This window comes from Pipistrellus hanaki, assembly GCF_964339955.1.
Source record: "Pipistrellus hanaki genome assembly, chromosome: 4".
NCBI classification, from domain to species: Eukaryota; Metazoa; Chordata; class Mammalia; order Chiroptera; family Vespertilionidae; genus Pipistrellus; species Pipistrellus hanaki.
In genome coordinates this window covers 64,868,041-64,886,110 of record NC_140506.1, presented here as the reverse complement: position 1 = coordinate 64,886,110, position 18,070 = coordinate 64,868,041, and the positions used below count along the sequence as shown (strand labels likewise).

The following is an 18,070-nucleotide window of genomic DNA, read 5'->3' as shown; positions in this document are numbered from 1 at the left end:
CCAGTATGAGAAGTGCTCGGCCCTTTTCTGAATGTCTCTCCTGTTGAATGATCTCCTAGAGAAAAGGAGATTCCAAATCAACAGCTCCATTAAAAACACTTCCCTGGGTCCAAGGGAGCGGGGCGTGGCGTGTTATTTCAGTTAGCCCAGGGGAGGGGTCCAGTTTTTCTTGGGACTACGGAGCTGCCTGACATCGCCACCCAAAGCCTCTGTTCGCTGAATAATAGTTCTGAGGTTCAAACTCTCACTCACTCCGGGAAACAGAGTGGGGGAAAGATGGCAATAGTTGGCTCTGACGTTTCCTTGAGGCAGAAGTGCCAGGTCTGAGGAAGCGCAGCGCCCCTGTGATTCTGCCTGACACAAGCGTGACATGCGCGAGCCTTTGCCCACCACGCTGTGGTTACACGCGGGTCACGAAACCGTGGCTTCCTGTGCGAGGACTTTGGTTCCCTCCAATTCCCATCGTTCCTTTCCTCGCCAGCTCCTCCTCCTCCTCACCGCACCCAGGTCTCCTTCACAAGGACTCATTCCGGTCACACTTGCACAGAGAGAAAGGGCTTTACTTGGTGACTTTTGGTTTACAGGATCGCTGGTGAACAATCAGTCTGTCTGGCAGGAAGGTACGCCCACAAATATTGCAGGGAACCAACTGGCTCTGGGCACCTCTCCAAGCAGCTTCGTTTAAGGAATCGAGATCATAGAAACCTTTGGCTGGGAAGTTGAAGGGAAAAAAAAAAAAAAAAAAAAAAAAGAAAGAAAGAAAAGGAAAAGAAAATGGTAAAAATGGATCCGTTTTCATTGTGGAGAACCATATTCTACATTTTTATGGAAAATATTTTCAGGAAATACCTGTTGACGGAGGCTTTTAAACAAGTTATATTACTTTGGCTCCCCCCAAAAAAGTGCTGTTCACTCAAGGGTTGAGGAAAGTTTGCTATGAACCAGAGGCTTTTTGCTCCCTGGATTTTAAAAAGGGGAAAGATATTGTTTTATGTGTTACGATATGCATTCGGTACTAATTATTAACATCTTTGCTTACACATTACTATGTTGCAAATATAACTTTTGGCTTTCTTTTAGTTGACTCTAAATATAAACTTACACAGGAAAGAGCACATGTATTTGTATTCTCCTCTTCCGTAATCCTTCAGTGGAATGTGTTTAGAGGCCAACACTGACAGTCACGAGTGAATTTAAGATAAATTATATCATAAAAATTTATCATCTCTTTAAGGCCATAAACTCAGAGATTCTTTAAGTAATTAAAGTGAAGAATGCAAACAGAATAGTTAATCTGACGAGAAGAAGTGCCCTTAGGAAAACAAAGACGACAGCTGAAAGATGTACAATCTCCATTGGCAGAGCATAGGAAAAAAGGCATATGGCTTTATTTTAGAGAAACAGTGTGGGACTTAGCTTTAATGAACCTTATTTAAATAGAACTATTTTAGTACATTAAATTGAGTATGTCTTAGAATCTCCCAAAATAGGCCCCCAAAGTGTAGCCATGCTCTCAAAAATATATAACATAGTTTTTCTCATTTCATAGCATATATTTCCTCATTAAAGCCCAGGCCATTCTCAGATGATTTCTGCCTCCATAGCAAACTTCAGATTTCTTAACATGCCTACTTCAATTATTGCTTTCTTTTCTTCATGGAAAATTAATTAAAATCCAGCAAATCTAGTATTTCTCCTTTGGATAAAGCAAGTGTCAATTTCTACATAGGTTATTAAAGTGTTTTTCAGTGCTTTGAAAATGGTTGCAAAAATAATGGCACTGACTTTCTTCTTACTCATAAGGTGTAAAAATGACTAAAAATTCCAGAGTATTCATTGTCAGATGATTCATCACATCTCTCACAGTGTTTGCATTGGGCTCTGACTTTGGATCTGGAAGAAGGGTTATTTGAAGTCTATGGCTACAGTAACTCATGGGGTGGAAGTGGTCATGGGAATTCTCTTGGTCTAGAAAAGAAAGACCCCTTCAGAAGTATAAATAACCCAAGGTCAACAGGAAAATCACAGGGGGTGTAGTTGAAGGGTCTAATTTTCCCAATAATAATAGATGAATGAACACACCAGGGCTTTCAAAATGGTCATTTCTTGCCCCTCTTCTAGACTTGTGATAATTATGTTCAAAGCAGAGAAAGTGATAAATGTTGGAAGTGAACAAAACACATTTTGATATCAAATGAGAATTGCTGGGAGAGAGCTTCAATGAGGCAAACAATCTTTTTCTATGTAAATGCTCTAGTTTTCACTTGCATTTTTTCTCCATCTCTACTCAGAGTCCTTCTCTAACAAGAACTGTGAAAAGTTTAATTCTAGAAGCATCTAGAACTTTATTATGATAATCTAAATTCCATTCTGTGGGTCGTTAAAAATTCTTTTAGGTCACATCTCTAATAGGAGTGCTTTGGATTAAATGATACTAAATAAGCTCCAAGGTACCTTTCAGCTCTGGAAATCTATGGCTACATAGAAGAATGAAGGAACCGTGTAATACTCCTCTTAAAACCAAGAATGATACTCTTTTGAGGGGAACTAGAGGATCGACTGAGAATATAACAATGGTAGAAATGAGAAAGTCAGAGCTTATATGGCAAAAAATACTCTCTGAACTACTTTATTCTCATGCCCTAACAGAATATGCATAAGGTTCTGAAATAAGGCCACACATGGTAGTGTATGGATTCCAGTTTCATTTGGCTTGTGCACTGCTTATCAAAGTTCTAATGGTAAAGTTTTAAAGATGTGGACATTTCATACAGACGTCTAGATTTCCCGTTTCTTTTGTATTTTTGAAAGGCATAACCCTACTTGTGCTAAATTTCTTAATAATAGCACCAGCTGAAACCAGGCAGCAGCTGTCTACTTTAGAGGAAACTACTGCTTTCCAGCTCCCGTAGACTCCACTGCCCCTCTTTTCATACCTGGACCAATGTATTCCATTTTGGAACCTGATTAGCGGACCCTATAAGCATTGAGTTTGGTACTCCTGTTCTACAAACTCGAAGATGCATTCATATTTGCAAACATGTCACCATATGGCCCCAAACGTGTGTTTTTTTAAGCTTCATTGTTTTTAAATATTATGGTTGATAACATATAAAAGCAGCTTTTGAGAAAGCTGTAAATCCCAGCAGGTCTTTCTCCTTGTGCAGTTTTGCCAAGACATTGTGTCTTTATATCTCAGCATCTGTGGGCAACACTTTGGGCAGGCATTCCAGAACTTTCTCTCCTTTTCAGCTGTAGCCAGGGCAGTAAATACTGCTGGTTTTAATTGTGTGAACAAGAGAGAAAAGAATATCTCTACTCTTAGAGGTTTAGAGAGAAATGTCTCCCCTTATGTACCCGAGTCTTTTCACCCAGAAACTTACCACTGATGGCCCTGACTTCAGGTTTCTTAGGTTCTGGTCTCCTTAACTCTTTAGGCAGCAGGTTGTTTTCATTATGCCATTTTTTCAGACATTGTGGCTCATGGATGGCAATCGATTTTGTTCCATATTCACGACCACAAATGTAGCAAATGATGGTTGGTGGACGCCTAATCATTGCTGGCTACAAATAATAGAAAATGTCTATTAGATAACATTTAGGAAATTATATTTTAAACTTATAAAGTATGGAAATTTCATTTATTATACTTTCAAATTAGCTAGAAAATCAATGTGTGTGTGTGTATGTGTGTGTTTTTTTAATTCCAATCAATCTGTTAAAGTTCACTTTCTTGGAAATTAAGAGAACCCAGTTATGTTATCTGAGTGATTGGGGTCAGGTGAGGTTGTGGGTTTTGGAGGAGGATAGAAAATAAAGATGAGTTAAGCATAATTCTATAATACATATTGGCACTTGATAAAATATATTTTTTTCATTTAATAAATATTGTCTTCTGACTATTCTCCATGATGGGAGAATACAATGATAAATTAGGTATGAATCATCCTCTCAAAAACATCAGACCCTAGTCCACCAATATATATGAGAAAGAATATGTCATTGGCAAGTTTATAATAGTGTTATGCTGCCCACATTCTCTCCTGTAAAGAACTTGGTACTACAAGTTCCTGGGATTCTCTGCCATTTTTGACCTGGAGTAGGCTCCGCCCACAGGCAGAATAGCAACTCAGTTACAGGTGGAAGTTAGTGGATGTATACCCAGCTTCCTCCCTCAGGCTAATTCCAGACAGTCTTCCAGAAGCCCCCACTGAGATTGCATCTCCATTGTTCATTAACACACTGTTTAGGCTTTCTTCTCTTTCCTGTCTCTCCTCCCTCTACTTTACTGGGGTTCCCTGAGATTACCTCCCAAACAAAGTACTTGAACTCAAATTCTTTTCTTAGCATTTGTTTCTAAGAGAAATTAAACTATGGAAGAGTGAAGGTAAATGCACTAGGGATCTCTGCTTCTATTAAAAGTTACAAGAATAAGGATAACCAATGGACACAGACATTGGTGGGGGAGGGTGTTAGGGCATGTGATGGGGAGCAGTGGAGGGAGGGGGAGGGGGAGATCAATGGGGGGGAAAAGGAGACATGTACTACTATTAGTAATACTTTAAACAATAAAAAAATAAAATAAAGTAAGAAACATTGCTTCCAAACAAACCAGAAAACCTACTGAATCATAAATTTTTGAGGCCATGGAGACTCTGAGTTGCAAGGTAAAATTAATGATCTGAAGGAATTGCCTAAGTTTGATGGTGGGTCAGCAGAACCAAGAGAAAACCAACCACACTCCATCTTTTTGTGAATACGGACAGCAGTTGTCTGCTTCACAAAGGGGCAGGACATCTGACCAGAACCCCTCTCCCCTACCCGGAGGTCTTACACCCAGTAACAGGAGGTGACCAGCTAATGCTGGAGAGAGGCAGGAGCATTGAGAGAAACCATCACTAAGACTAGAACTCAGGGCCTACCTAAATCTGAGGGTAGAGCTAGAGAATTAAGCCTGTACTGAGTATCAGGTAAGACTAGTTTATTGCTGGGAGATGGGGTGACAATAAGAGGACTCCCTTTCTGTTGCAGGCATGCAGGGTCCACCAGGGTCTAAGAGTGCAGCAGGAGAATGGGGAGAAGCCCTTTGGCTCCAGGCCTTACACTAAGTGCAAGACAGGGGCAGTCTACCTCTGCGGGAGGTTTAAAGGCTTTAGTACATAGAACATAACTAAAGCCAAGACAAGGTCCAAGCCCTGCTAAATTACAGACTACATTACAACCACTTATACTCACAGCCTGACAGAAGAGGCATACTAATTTCTGGGTATAAGTAAAATTTACCCCAGAATCTTACAATGTCCAGCATTCAATCAAAATTATAAAGCATGTGCCACACACACACACACACACACACACACACACACACAGAAATTATGCTCCATGATATTTTAAGCGTAACCAGATCAAGGTATAGCCTACATATTGTGATTATCAGCGTTTTTAAATGCTTATTTAAAAATAATTATTTTAATTAATACTTAAAATAATTATTCAAAATAATTCTATGTTAAAGAGTCTAGAGGTGGGCAGCATGTGTAAATACATGGGAAATTAAAGCTGAGAGATGAAAGCAGGTAAAAATTATTCAAGGAAACTAAAATGACAGGAAACTGTTAAGCAGGGAAATAACCTATAACTGCACTAAAGTTAGTCTAGTTGTAATGTATCTAAGTGGGCCATCAGGGCAGCACATCGCTGAGAGCTTGAACTCCCATGGCTTTGGGGATGAGGAAATCACGGTCCAAGAGAACGCCAACGTTTTATCATAGGTAATAAGGAAGACGGTGGTGTGACTTCCTGAAAGGAGGAAGTCAAGAAAGGCAGGTTGGGAAAGACAAAAAAAAAAATAGAACCGGTTCTGGACCTGTTGCATTTGACATAGTGATAGAATTTAAATGTGAATAAATCCAGCCTAAACTGGAAATAGAGGCCTGTAATTCAGGACTAGTGAGCTCCAGCCCTGTTCACACAGAAAAGACATCTAATACCGTGAAAATTCCAGAAAAGAGCATATAGAGTTTGGAGAAAAATTCTTGGGCGAATATCTACAGTAAGGAGATTGACCAAGAGAATGACTAAGGTTCAAGTTTGCAGTGCAAGTAATAGGGAATGAGATAGAAGACTCCATTCAGAATTCTGGAAACACTTTAGGATTCCAGAAAGATGGTGTCAAATGCTACTTTGTCAAATACTACAGAGAGGAAGGGTGGTTGAAAAAGATAGTTAGATTTGGTTCCCAATAGATTATAAATCAGTGACTTTCGAGAGTTCAGTTCCAATGGATATAAAAATAAAAACTAAATTTTTAGGAGGTAAACAACATGTCGAGGAGAAGAGGAATATATAATACGTCCAAAAAGTTTGCAGAGAGGAAATCTGAGAGTTAAGTACCATTGAGGAAGGATTTGTGTTGTTGTTGTTTTTTTTTTTTAGGATAGGAGGGTGTTTGACAGAAAGAATGCAGGCCTAAGAGGAAAGGGATAATCAAGTTTAAAAAGGCCTCAGAGGAGGCAGGAGGAGTTGTAATCAAAGGTGTGATGGGAAAGGGCAGCCTCCGAGGGAGGAGAAGAAATGAATGAAGTGAGAGGAAGGTTGTTGTAGAGAAGGGAGGCGCTCAAGGAGCCCACATAAGACGGACTTAGTTTTCTAAGGATGAGGCAGAGCATTCTTCAGAGAATGAAGAAATTCAAATTCTGGGAAACTGGATAGTGAAAAATACTGGGATTAGGCACTACAAGGAATGTAATGTGATTTAATTAGGGAAGAATCCTCACCCAGTAATGGAAAAGGCCCAGTTATGTTGAGCTGCAAGAAATGTTAGTGGAATTAGAGGACCTTTCCCAATATATTCGTAAGTAGCAAGGGATGGCATGAAAGCAGAAACTAATTTGTTGGTGTGGCCTTCCTGGGGAAATAAAACATGGTAAAATGTGTGTGTGTGTGTGTGTGTGTGTGTGTGTGTGTGTGTGTGTAGAATTAGCCTGCTGTACACTAAGATTGTTTGAGGTTTACACCTGCAGTGCAGAAAGCACAGAAGATTGAAATCAGAAGAAAGCACATACACGATGCCAACAGATTATGGGTGAGTAGACCCACAATTAATTTAGACCAAGCAAAATGTAACATGGAGCTACTCACTTGAGGATCTTTTTTTTTTTTTTTTTTTAAGAACATTAATTTGAGGTAGAAAAATTTTACTCTATTATTCTGTATTGCATTATGGCAACTAAATACCAGTTACCAATTCTTCCTTGTTATTAGCCACGTAGCATCTTACATTTAAAACGTGAATTAACATCTTACATTTAAAACGTGAATTAAAAATATTAGTGGAATTCAAGACTTAAAGAGAAAGGATAAAGCAGAAACAATAATTTTAGAAATACCCAAAAGTTCCTTCCTATGTTTTACATATTTATTTACTTGAAACATTAATTAAATTCAGGCTTTTTGGCTTAAAAAGGAAAAGTTGTTTTTGCTTTGAGGAAAATGGATTTGTTAAAATTCCCTATGGAAAGTATGAGCCAAATTCAGCATTTAACCAAGCGTACAAGCAAAATAAATGGCATGGGTCATAAGTGAAGGCATTCATGTCACATTGTCAGGAGGTTTCTTTTTAGAAGGAAAAACTAGAAGAAAAGAGGCAGACCCAGAGGCCAGAAGGCACACACACAAAATAACTTAAAGGGATGTGAGAGAAAATTAATACCATAAAAAGCCTGAGATGTTCCATGTTATGCTTTCCAAAGCATGCCGCGTGCTCTGCATTTGTGGTTGAACTGCAGTTGAACCTGCAGCATATTCCATAGTCTTAGGTTTTAGACATCTCTCTCCTGAACCATGCTCTGGGGAAGCGCAAGCAACCCAGGCCCAGTCGGGGAGAAAAATGCACCCCTGTGGGCCTGAACGGAGACAAGAGACCCTCTCCTGTTGGCCCGTGAATTTCACAGTCGCCAGCCTGAAATTTCCAGGGAAAACGGAACGGGCTCCAGCTTGTGGTTATTGCCAGTACCCCAGCTGCCAAGTTTTACCCTCTCTTTGTCCAGCTTGCGGATGGAAGCGGGTGTGTGGGGGTGGAGAAGACAGGAAGATGAGACCCTAAGCCTGGCGGGAGGGGCAGAGGCCTTTCTTGGCTCCTGGGCAGTGTGACAGGGCCTAGCCCAGGAAGGCCGGGCGGAGGGAGGTTTGCCCGAGGACCTGTGCACATGGGACCTTGCCAGGGCCTGCCAGCTCCAGGAAAGTGTAATCACAGGAAGGCCAAGGGGAAGCAGATAAGTCCGAAGTTTCTGCGGAGCCAAAGATTTCATCCACAGCTTTCCTGTCAACATTTCAGATGTTGGAAGGGAGAGGCACTACTTTTAAAACACTGAGGTAAAAGGTTTTTTAAAAAGTGGATCTCTGAACCTCCATCAGAGCTCCTTCAGGGTTGCACTGTTTTATGGGAGGAAGGAGACCACGTGCGGTTACTCCCGCAGTTTCCTGGGAAGGTCTGTTTAGGCTGGACACAGACAGGGGCACTTGAGCACTTGAGGGAAAGCTTTCATGTGTGCATTTCTTTTAACTTGAATCCAGTCATTTTCATATGTTTCCAATCATTTTGCTGGCCACTATTGGAATTATCATTTCATGTTCTATACACATTTTTTTTTCTTCCTTTTTGTTAATGTCTCTTCTCTGTCAGGAACCCCACATGTTCAATCTTCCAGGCTGGAACTGAGCAATGCAAAAGGAAGTGAACATTTTTAACAACTTTTCTCCTCCTTGGTGTCATTCATCCGTTCATTTTTACAATTTAAAACCAACAGCGATAGGACCACCATTAAAGCAAGGGGGAAAGAATAAGGACTGAGAAAAGAGTGTGGTGTGGTGAACCTCCTTAAAAGAGGTATTTCTGGAGAAGAATGGTCATGGTTCCATAAAACTAGACCAGGATGCCTATTTCAATCAGCTCTCGCTGACCTCCCTGATAACTCAAGCTGAAAGGAACCCACGGAACTACACAACTCAAGAGCAAATAGAGCGTACAGAGGAAGTATAACAATGGGTTAGAAGGGAAAAAATATTTCTAACATTAACTATTATATCTTGAGTCTTAACAAAGGAGATATTGAAACTAAAACTAAAATGGGAGTCATGCCCTAGCCGGGTTTGCTCAGTGGATAGAGCATCGACCTGCACACTGAAGGATCCTGGTTTGATTCCAGTCAAGGGCATCTACCTTTGTTGCATGCTTGGTCCCTGGCCCTGACAGGGGTGTGTGCAGGAAGCAATCAATCCATGTGTCTTTCTGTCTCTTCCCTTCCCTTCTACTCTCTCCAAAAATCAATGGGAAAATATCCTGGGGTGAGGATTAACATAAACAATAAAGTATTTTTTTTTAATTTAAGTCACTACTAGCAATTTTACAAGAGATCAGAAACACTGCATTTGGCCGTTTCTTATATTAATTCCACCATACATACTAAGTACTGATAGTGTGAAATTATAGTTGTGCAATATTATTTACAGGAGAATTAGAAGAATATGATTAGAGGATGCTTTTGGGAAAATTGATGTGAAATACATATTAGTAAGTGATAATTCTGGGCAATATGCCCCTTTAAAATTCTGATGGCTATGATCATCTCCTCAGAAAAATATACATGAATATAGAATTACGGATAAAATTTGAATGATTGGTGGACTCTGTAAAACTCATCCATTAAGCACAGGAAGTGAGCTGTTGGGCATTAGTCAGAGACATTTTTTTTCCCAAATAGATTGTCTTTTATATAAGGAGCCATTTGGGACTACTTAAATGCCTCAAGAACTTATGAAATACACCACTTCTTGCTTTAGGGTTATCTTAAGTCTTGTTTTGCCAAAAACAGTCCCTATTATACCCATTGTAATTTAGTCTCTAAACTGTTCCTATTTAATCATAAACTATATAATCACTCTACTTCCAATCATTTTTATCAAAACATCTATTAGTAAAATAATCAAGAGATTAAACAACAACAAAAAAGCTCAGAAATATTGAAGCTGTGGAGTATAAAACTGCCAATGAATTCATTTAAATATATAACAAGGCAAGATGACTATAATTTCTATAATCATCCAGAAATTATGGTTAGAGAATATAAAAGAAACACACCTTGACCAAAAAAAAAAAATGCTTATAAAAAATGGCAAGAGAAGGAGAGGTGCAAAGATTTTAATAATACTAAGTTCTTTAGACCTCTCATGGCCATTAGTCAATTAAAACAATATAAAATTAAAGCATGGAATTAAAAGTTTTCAGATACTTTAATAATTTATTTTTAAACTTTGGTGGGTCCTTTAAAAACTAATATTTTTAGTGAAGAAATATTTTTCTGAGGTTCTGCGATATCATTAAATTATACTGATTTCTTTTTGTCAAATTCAAGTAAAATGAAATATAATCTCTAATAATAATAACTTGGATACAATGAGCTCACTTCTATGAAAATATCTGTATATCTTTATTTATATACTAGAGGCCAGATGCTCGAAATACATGCAAGAGTAGGCCTTCCTTCCCCTGGCTGCTGGTACCGGCTTCCCTCTGACACCTGGGACCCGGCTTCCCTCACAGCCTTGGCTTTGTCCAGAAGGTCATCCAGAAGGATGTCGTTCTAATTATGCTTTTATTATTATAGATGTTTGTCTACACAAAGCTGTGTTTGGAATGATATTCACTAAGGTCAAACTAATTTAGGGGTAATTTTATGCTAATTTTGACACTTTCCTAATGGCTTAAGTTTTTGTGATGAATTTGTGTCATTTTTATAAGAATAATTTTTTAAAGTAAACTTGAGTCAAAACATAAGCAGAAATCAGCAATTCATGGAAAAATCAGGTGGAGCCCAAGTAACTTTCTGAAAATTCCTTGAATAACTGACAAAAGATTATAGTCAAGGCTTTGTATAATAATACAGTTTCGTATCATAATTAGTAATTGAAATGGGAAATAATATTAGGGATGAATACAGCTTTGCATAGCATAAAGTAACAGTACTATGCAAAATTAAAATCTTAATAGTATCTTAAATTATATTACCAGTTTTATGAATATGCATCAGTTAAATCCTTGCATGATGCAACTCAACTGAAGTCCTAGAATTCTGCTCCATTGCTTTAAAAAGCAGTAACAAGAGCCTGGAAAAACAATCTGAGGACAGCATTTAGCATGAGTCTGTTTCTATCATAAAAATAATCTAAATATAGTTCTTCTAGATATTTAATTTTGTTCAGGCTTGTTTTCTTGGCTCAGTTGCATTAGTCAAAAATAAATTCACAAATAACTAAATTTGACCATATGGTATTAGCCAGCATGTGCTGAAAGTAACAGCCAAAAAGATAATTTGGGGGACGGCTGTATTGAACCATCCCTTGGGTCCTGTGTTGCCCATTGTGGCTGGACTGACGAACCACCATACATTTTCAGCCTCCCACCTGCCCCCTCCCCTCTGCACTTGACTATGTTCTCCACAAACTTGGTCTGTCTGACGTGACACCAGAAATTTCTGTGGTGTCCCATGGCTACAGAATAAAGGCGAAATACTTTATACTGAGTTCATCCATGCCCAACCTTAGCCCCATGAAACAGGTCTGCTAGCCACACCAAACTCAGCTCCATTCCCCAAGTGAGAGGCCACAGTCCTCAACTTCGCTGTCTCCATGATTTTACTTCTCTGTTCCTTCTAGCAGCAAGCATTTAAATGGAATATAGCACCGCATTATGCTGGAGGTAATGGGGAAACCCAATCCTTCGCCTTCCTTAGTAACAAATGCAAACAAATAAACTACTAAGTCAGAAGGCAACATTTGTAAGTGCCCTGTTAGGGAGGCAGAATGCTATGGGAGGCAGAAGCAGGAAAAGGGGGGAGAGTTTTGACCAGATGACAGTGATGAGGGTGATATTTGAAGTGGCTTTGTTGGGTGGGTAGAATGGTACTCATGTGGTGAGTACTTCCTCAAGCGAACATCATGATCTATTCAGCAACTGTGCAATAGTACTCTAGTATGCTCATATGGAAGTTATGTAGTCCATAGTGAAAAAAACTGGTTAGAGGAAGTGTGAAAGCAAGAACCAGTCTGTGCACTATAGGACTGAAACAGGAGTGGCCAGACCTGGAGAGCAGAGTCAGAGTGGTCACCTTTCCTGTGTCCTCCAACCTTCCCGCCTTGATGGTCCATCCTCACGTCATTAGAAGCGAGCCATGGCTCAGGGGCTGGGTAGGGATTTGCACTAGAAGCAAGTACTTTCTATGACAAGATAGCAGCAATAACCATGTTGGGGTATTGTGCTATTGTGGGAGTCAGGCAGAGAGAGGGCAATACAATAAAGCAATGCCAAGGGTCCTGATCTTGTTGAGACCCAAGTTCAAGGATGAGGACTTAATACCCATGAGATGGAATCAGATCAAGAAGCTGGGGGCAATTTATCATTTTCATATACTACACCATCTTGATTCTCCCATATTGAGGAAATACAACCTCGTTCTGCCTGCACTGAAAGAGATTGAAGAACTCTCAAGTGATAATAATAATAACATCAATGCAATGTGGAACATTGTGAATAGAACTAAGTGTAATACCACCATCCAATGGACCATTGCTCAGCAGCAAAAAAAAAAAACTGCTGTTATTTGCACCATTATGGATAAAACTCAGCATCATTATGCTGAACAAAGCAAGGCACAAAAGAGTACATTACTGCCTGATTCCATTTAGACAAAATCCGAACTAAGCTATAATGATTGAAAGTCAAATCAGGGGCTGCCTGGAAGCTGGAGTCGGGAGGAGGAGCAAAGGGGATGCAGAAGCTTTGGGGTGATAGAATGTTCTGTATCTTGATTATAGTGGTGCTATAACAGGTATATAAAGCTGTCAAAACGTATTGAATTGCCTGTGCTTAATGGATGCAGTGTAGTTTTTGTACTATTAATCCTCAATAAAGCAGGTTGAACACCAGCCCAGCAGACCTGGCTTAGGGAAGTGCTTTTGCATTGCCATGTTCATGCAGGGCAGTCAGTTAAAGTCAGAGTACACACTGTGAGATGAAATTCCAAAATCAAATAATCTATTTGAGTGGCTTTTGCCAGGAACTGGAGAATATTTTTAAGTGGTCTAAATTCTAAATCTTTAACTTGTCTCTCAAGAAAATTTTCCAGTTGAAAAAAAGAGAAAAAGGGAGGGGGGATCTATGAGAAAATGTTTTATTTAATTGAGAATTTTCCCCTTAGGACATTAACATTTTTATTTTCCCAGAGAAAGTACATGAGGCTGCAATGCTGTCCACACACAATCCCATCCAGCAGAGATGGATCCGTTTGAGAAGCAGGCCTGTTGCCCTGTGCCCGGGGGGCGTGGCATCTGTTCTGCTGGAGACATAACTGACACCAGCTTCTCATCTTTCAGGAAGAGGAACTTCATGGCCCTTTAGTTTATGGGTGTGAGTGAGTGAGTGTGTGTGTGTGTGTGTGTGTGTGTACTAAAGACATAAAAGGTTAATCACTTCCTTCAGAGATATTGAAAGGCTCCCTTTGCCTCAAACTAGTCACTCCTTTATAGTATTTTCTTCCGTTTTGTATTTGACCTTCCTCCAGCCCCTAATGATCATCTTTAGGCTTATTCCCCTCAGGAAGAGAGCACTGAGAGCTTTGGCTGGAGAAGGTCCTAAGTACAATCACATATCTGCTCCCTGAGGCCCAGACGGGGAGGTGGTGGTTGCTGTCAGTGACGCACCGTCTGTCTGTTCTTTTTTGAGGAGTTTGTTGTAGTGGGCTGTGCCCAAACAGCCATATCAAAATGTAAAGGTGCCTTTTTTTATTCCAAATATGTGCAAATGCAATACCTGGTTCTTTCCCCAAGTAACATGTTTCACACATTACTTGAAAAGGCACAAACAAAAATGCAGAAAGTTTAATGGTCTCTCTTTCTCTTCCTTAGTTTTCATCATAACAATTCTTGCATCAAACCCACCATATGCCCTTTGTTCATTTGGGGACATTCATTAACCTAAGAGTCAAAGAGAAATCAAGGAACTCAGAGTGAGAAAGCATCTTGAAAGGGAACAGTCCGATTGGCTTTAACCATGACTTGGAGTAAATTAAAAGTGCTCCATCTTAACATGCGTTCACAACCTCGGGTTGTGATCATTCATCGGCATGGTACAGGTCACAAGATGCAAAGCTTGAAAATGGTACCCATGGGAGAGAGACACATGACAGTCTGTACCCCATCCCCAGACTCCACCTTTGATCCCACCCTGTGTGTTAGTGGCACTTTGTTCCTCAGATGGAGCATGACTGGGAACGAGTACAGTGTGGTCAGTCTGCACATATCTGGATTTAATCAGATATTTTTCAACTGCACAGAAGCCAATAAAGCAATGGGATTCTCAACAGGGATACTCAAGTTGCATTGGGAGCAGAAAGAACTTAGAGACATCTGCTGAAAACACAGCTGAGAATGATTCGGGGGTTTGAGACCTGCTCTGAATGGAAATGCATCTCAAGGCCGTCTCGTGGGACCAGGGCGGCCCAGCTGCTGTGGCTCAGGAGGAATTATCTGGTTGCAGGCAATGTGCCAGGCGCTGTGCTAGGTTCAGAACCGAGAACTGGCCCTCACAGTGGGAATAACCACACTTAACTCACCACCTTTACTCAGGAACTATTTACTTCCTCCTCAGCTCTTCCTCTGGGAAATTAAGTCAGGTGGACGGGTCCCTGTGTGGCAGCCACAGAGCCATTCCACCTGAAATCAGCCAAGGCCCAGGGCAGGGTGAGAAAGGCACCTGCTGAGCGGAGGAAGCATTTTCTTGACTTCTCTGCTCATTGATATGTTTGAGCTCAAATGGATTAGTTCTTGAAAACTTCTCTCCAAATGTGGGACCTCTCTAGGCTCCTGGACTTTTCTTGGGCCTGAAAAACTCTTAGAAGGTTTGGCTTCCAGATGTCTGACCCACAAGAATGGCCTCTGTTTTTGGAGACCCCACAGGTGATCCAAATGGGGGTTGGCAGCTGGGGTGTGTTACCCTATGCTCAGGTATGAAGTGTGTGTGAGCCAGTAGTTCCTGCACATGACTATCACATAATAATGTGGGTCCATCCATGGGTTTCTTATGACCCAGCTTGTCCTATTTAGAGCATCTCACCATGTTACCCACCAGAAGTATCTCCCTTCTGCCTGCTAAGGCATGAGGGACATATGTGGTTATGCAGCTGTAGGAATGGATGCCATTGCATGATATTGTGTTCTTTTCTCTGTGTGACAATATTAACCATAAAGAATCTGGGTCTGGGCATGGCCAGTGTGGCTCAGTTGGTTGGAGCATTATTGCCCCATACACCGAAAGGTTGTGGAATCTATTCCCAGTCAGGTTGTGGGTTCCATTCCCTGTTGGTTGGAGTGCTTGCAGGAGATAACCAAATGACCTCTCTCCTCTCTTCTCTCTCCCTCCCTCCCTTCCTCCCTTCTTCCTTCCCCTCTCTAAAAATCAATAAACAAATCCTCTGGTGAGGATAAAAAAAAAGAGAAAAAAAAGAATTTGGGCCTGAGCTGCTGTTTTAGATTTTCCACACTGTTGATCTCTTCCATTAGGCCAAATAATTGAAATGTCTGTGGTAAGTGCACAGGGCATACCATAGAATGCAGAAAGTTTGGATGAGGAACTAAGAGGAAAAGTGTTCCTCCCCATACTTGAGGCAAAAGAGTAAAACCTCTTTTAGAAATCCTTGTGAATATTCCAATATTGAAAATGTCTGACCAAATAGCAACTAACAATTAGCCAGTGCTCTCTAAGTGCCAGGCACTGTACTAAGTACAGTACAAACCAGGGAACTGAGGCACAGCGATTAGTTAAGTGGTGAGACTGGTTTTCACTCAGATAGTGGGTCTTTGGTCACTGCCTCTGTGAGCAGGGCAGGAAGGAGCTGACCAGTGATGACTTCCCAGGTGCCATCTCAGGCCCTTTCTTTCCTTTTAATCTCTCACAGTGGGGAAACTGAGGCTGGAGAAGTTATATAATTTGCTCAAAGATATGTGGTTTCATTGGGCATCTACTACTTGATTCCAGCTGCTCCTAGAAACAGGAGGGAAGGTCATCATGGTCAGCGGAGTATCATGCTCTAGGTCTTACGTGTCCACATGGTCAGCCATTGGGTGGGATTTGGGAGAAATCAGCAAAAATCCCACATTGCTCTATCTCTATTACCTCAAAAGTTCATTTCATTGGGTTCCACACATCCCTCTCTTTATCCTCTTTCAAAATGCAAATAATCTTATGAGATTTTTCTGCGAAGGAGTTTATCAGATTTTCCCAACCTGCTTCTAACCATAAAAAGCGATGAGGTTGATGGGGGTGGAGGTGGGGGGGTGGTAGAGAGGTGCTGAAAGAAAAAGGAGATCAAAATACCAGGCCAGACCATCGGAGATTCATACCCAAAGTCAGAATTTTGCCTGTGGCCATTTAAAGTTCAATTTCAACAAACTTGACTGAGAATGAATGTATAAATTTCCATTCCTCCAGGCACGTCCTACACATGCAGACAAAGTACAAACAGCATTTGAACATATAGGAGTAACCGCATAGCTCCGTCTCAAGCCTCAACAATTGCAGAGCCTGATTGTCTGGAAACCACTGGTATTTCACATTTACTTCTGGTGTTTTCAAACAACCCTACTCAAATGTCACATCTGGAAGGATCATTGTTTGAAATGAAATTGTTTTTGGAAATCACTGGATGCCACGTAAAAGAATTTTTCCAATCTAACCTATTGGCCAGCTATTAGAAAGGCCATTACCTGTGATTCGGGGTTTTCCCTCTTTTAACAATAAGAAAGACGTGGTCATTCATTTGGAAATGCTGTTAATATTCAAGAACCTTCATGCACCTGATTTTTTAAAATAAACTGTTGATCTTTTAAATATATGCTTGCATTTTAGTTCTTTAATTGCTCAGCCTAAGATACAAAGCTGGGAAATCTAAGTCAAAGAACAAATTCCAAATGAGATTCTCTGTGTCTGAAGGGAATACAGTTTCTTAGCTGAAGTTATTCTTTTCTCATGAGGAAAAAAAGCACAAAAATTGCTTTTTTTGTAATCACTTAGAATGATATTGATTGATATTGAAGATAGGGTATTTAAACAAATCTCTCTGCAAATTCTTATAAGAATTACTTTTCTTGAAAAACATGGATGATGGCCCCAGTGTTCGGTGTCTCTGTGTGGGACCAGGCCTGACCCTCCAGGTCAGATGGCTTCCAGGTCACAGGGTGAAATGAAATAACAAAGGAGCAATGGGGGCAAGACAAGTAAACCACACTCTGAGATGACCACTCAGGTTTTCCAGCTACTATAGGTAGAGGGGGGAAAAGCCACTGAGGAGGTGGGAATTTCTAATGCCTGATTTGTTTACAGCTTACATGTCAAAGGGCCCCCAGCTCAGGGGAAAGGTGGAGGAAAGAAATTTTCAAATCAAAAAAAGAAAGAAATCAAGGATAGGCCAAAAGAATTCTAACACCAGGAGACATTTTTTTTTCTTTTTCTTATGAGTTGTTGCCCCCAATCCTTCCCTCTCCTCTCCCTGTTCCTCTGCCTTTGATTCCCTGAAGCTTTAGTCATACCTTTTTGTTTTCAACTTCTCCGCTTTAACAAAGGTAGCTTGGGATGTGAGAGCTTCTTGGGGACCTTAAGTGACAGGATCAAAGCATATGAGCTGGTGCCTCGAGTAGAGATACTGGAAACTTACAGAGTTCCTGGATTTATTAGGCCTTCCTTCAATTTGTAAGACATTTTTTACATAGAAGACAGCCTCATAGAGGTAACGTTTGGTGAATCACATAATGTAAAGAGGAAGCAAGAGATGACACCCTAAGTCAAATCCCCTCAATGCTCCACCTGGTTGTGAAGCTGAACTTGAGCTTCACATTATCTGTGAGAGGCTAGTCACAGGGACAGCCATCTCAGTTTCAATAGGAATTCCTTCAAGGTTGTATCACACTACTTTTGGAGAAGTTCTAAGAATTTTAGGTGATATTTTAGTTGTTTACCTTGAAA

The 18,070-nt window shown here is 40.4% G+C and overlaps 1 protein-coding gene across 1 annotated transcript in view; it reads right to left on the bottom strand.

The window, feature by feature from the left end:
- Positions 1 to 559: 559 nt before the first annotated feature.
- LOC311620805 (zinc finger protein 474-like) overlaps positions 560 to 18,070 on the bottom strand; it is a gene marked incomplete at its 3' end in the record, with an annotated part of 97,057 nt that continues 79,546 nt past the window's right edge. The window contains exons 6-7 of the mRNA XM_084880475.1: positions 3,384 to 3,564; positions 560 to 711 (exon numbers count right to left, since the gene is read on the bottom strand). Of these exons, the coding sequence (XP_084736601.1) occupies positions 560 to 711; positions 3,384 to 3,564 (333 nt within the window). The remainder of the gene's footprint in view (positions 712 to 3,383; positions 3,565 to 18,070) is intronic.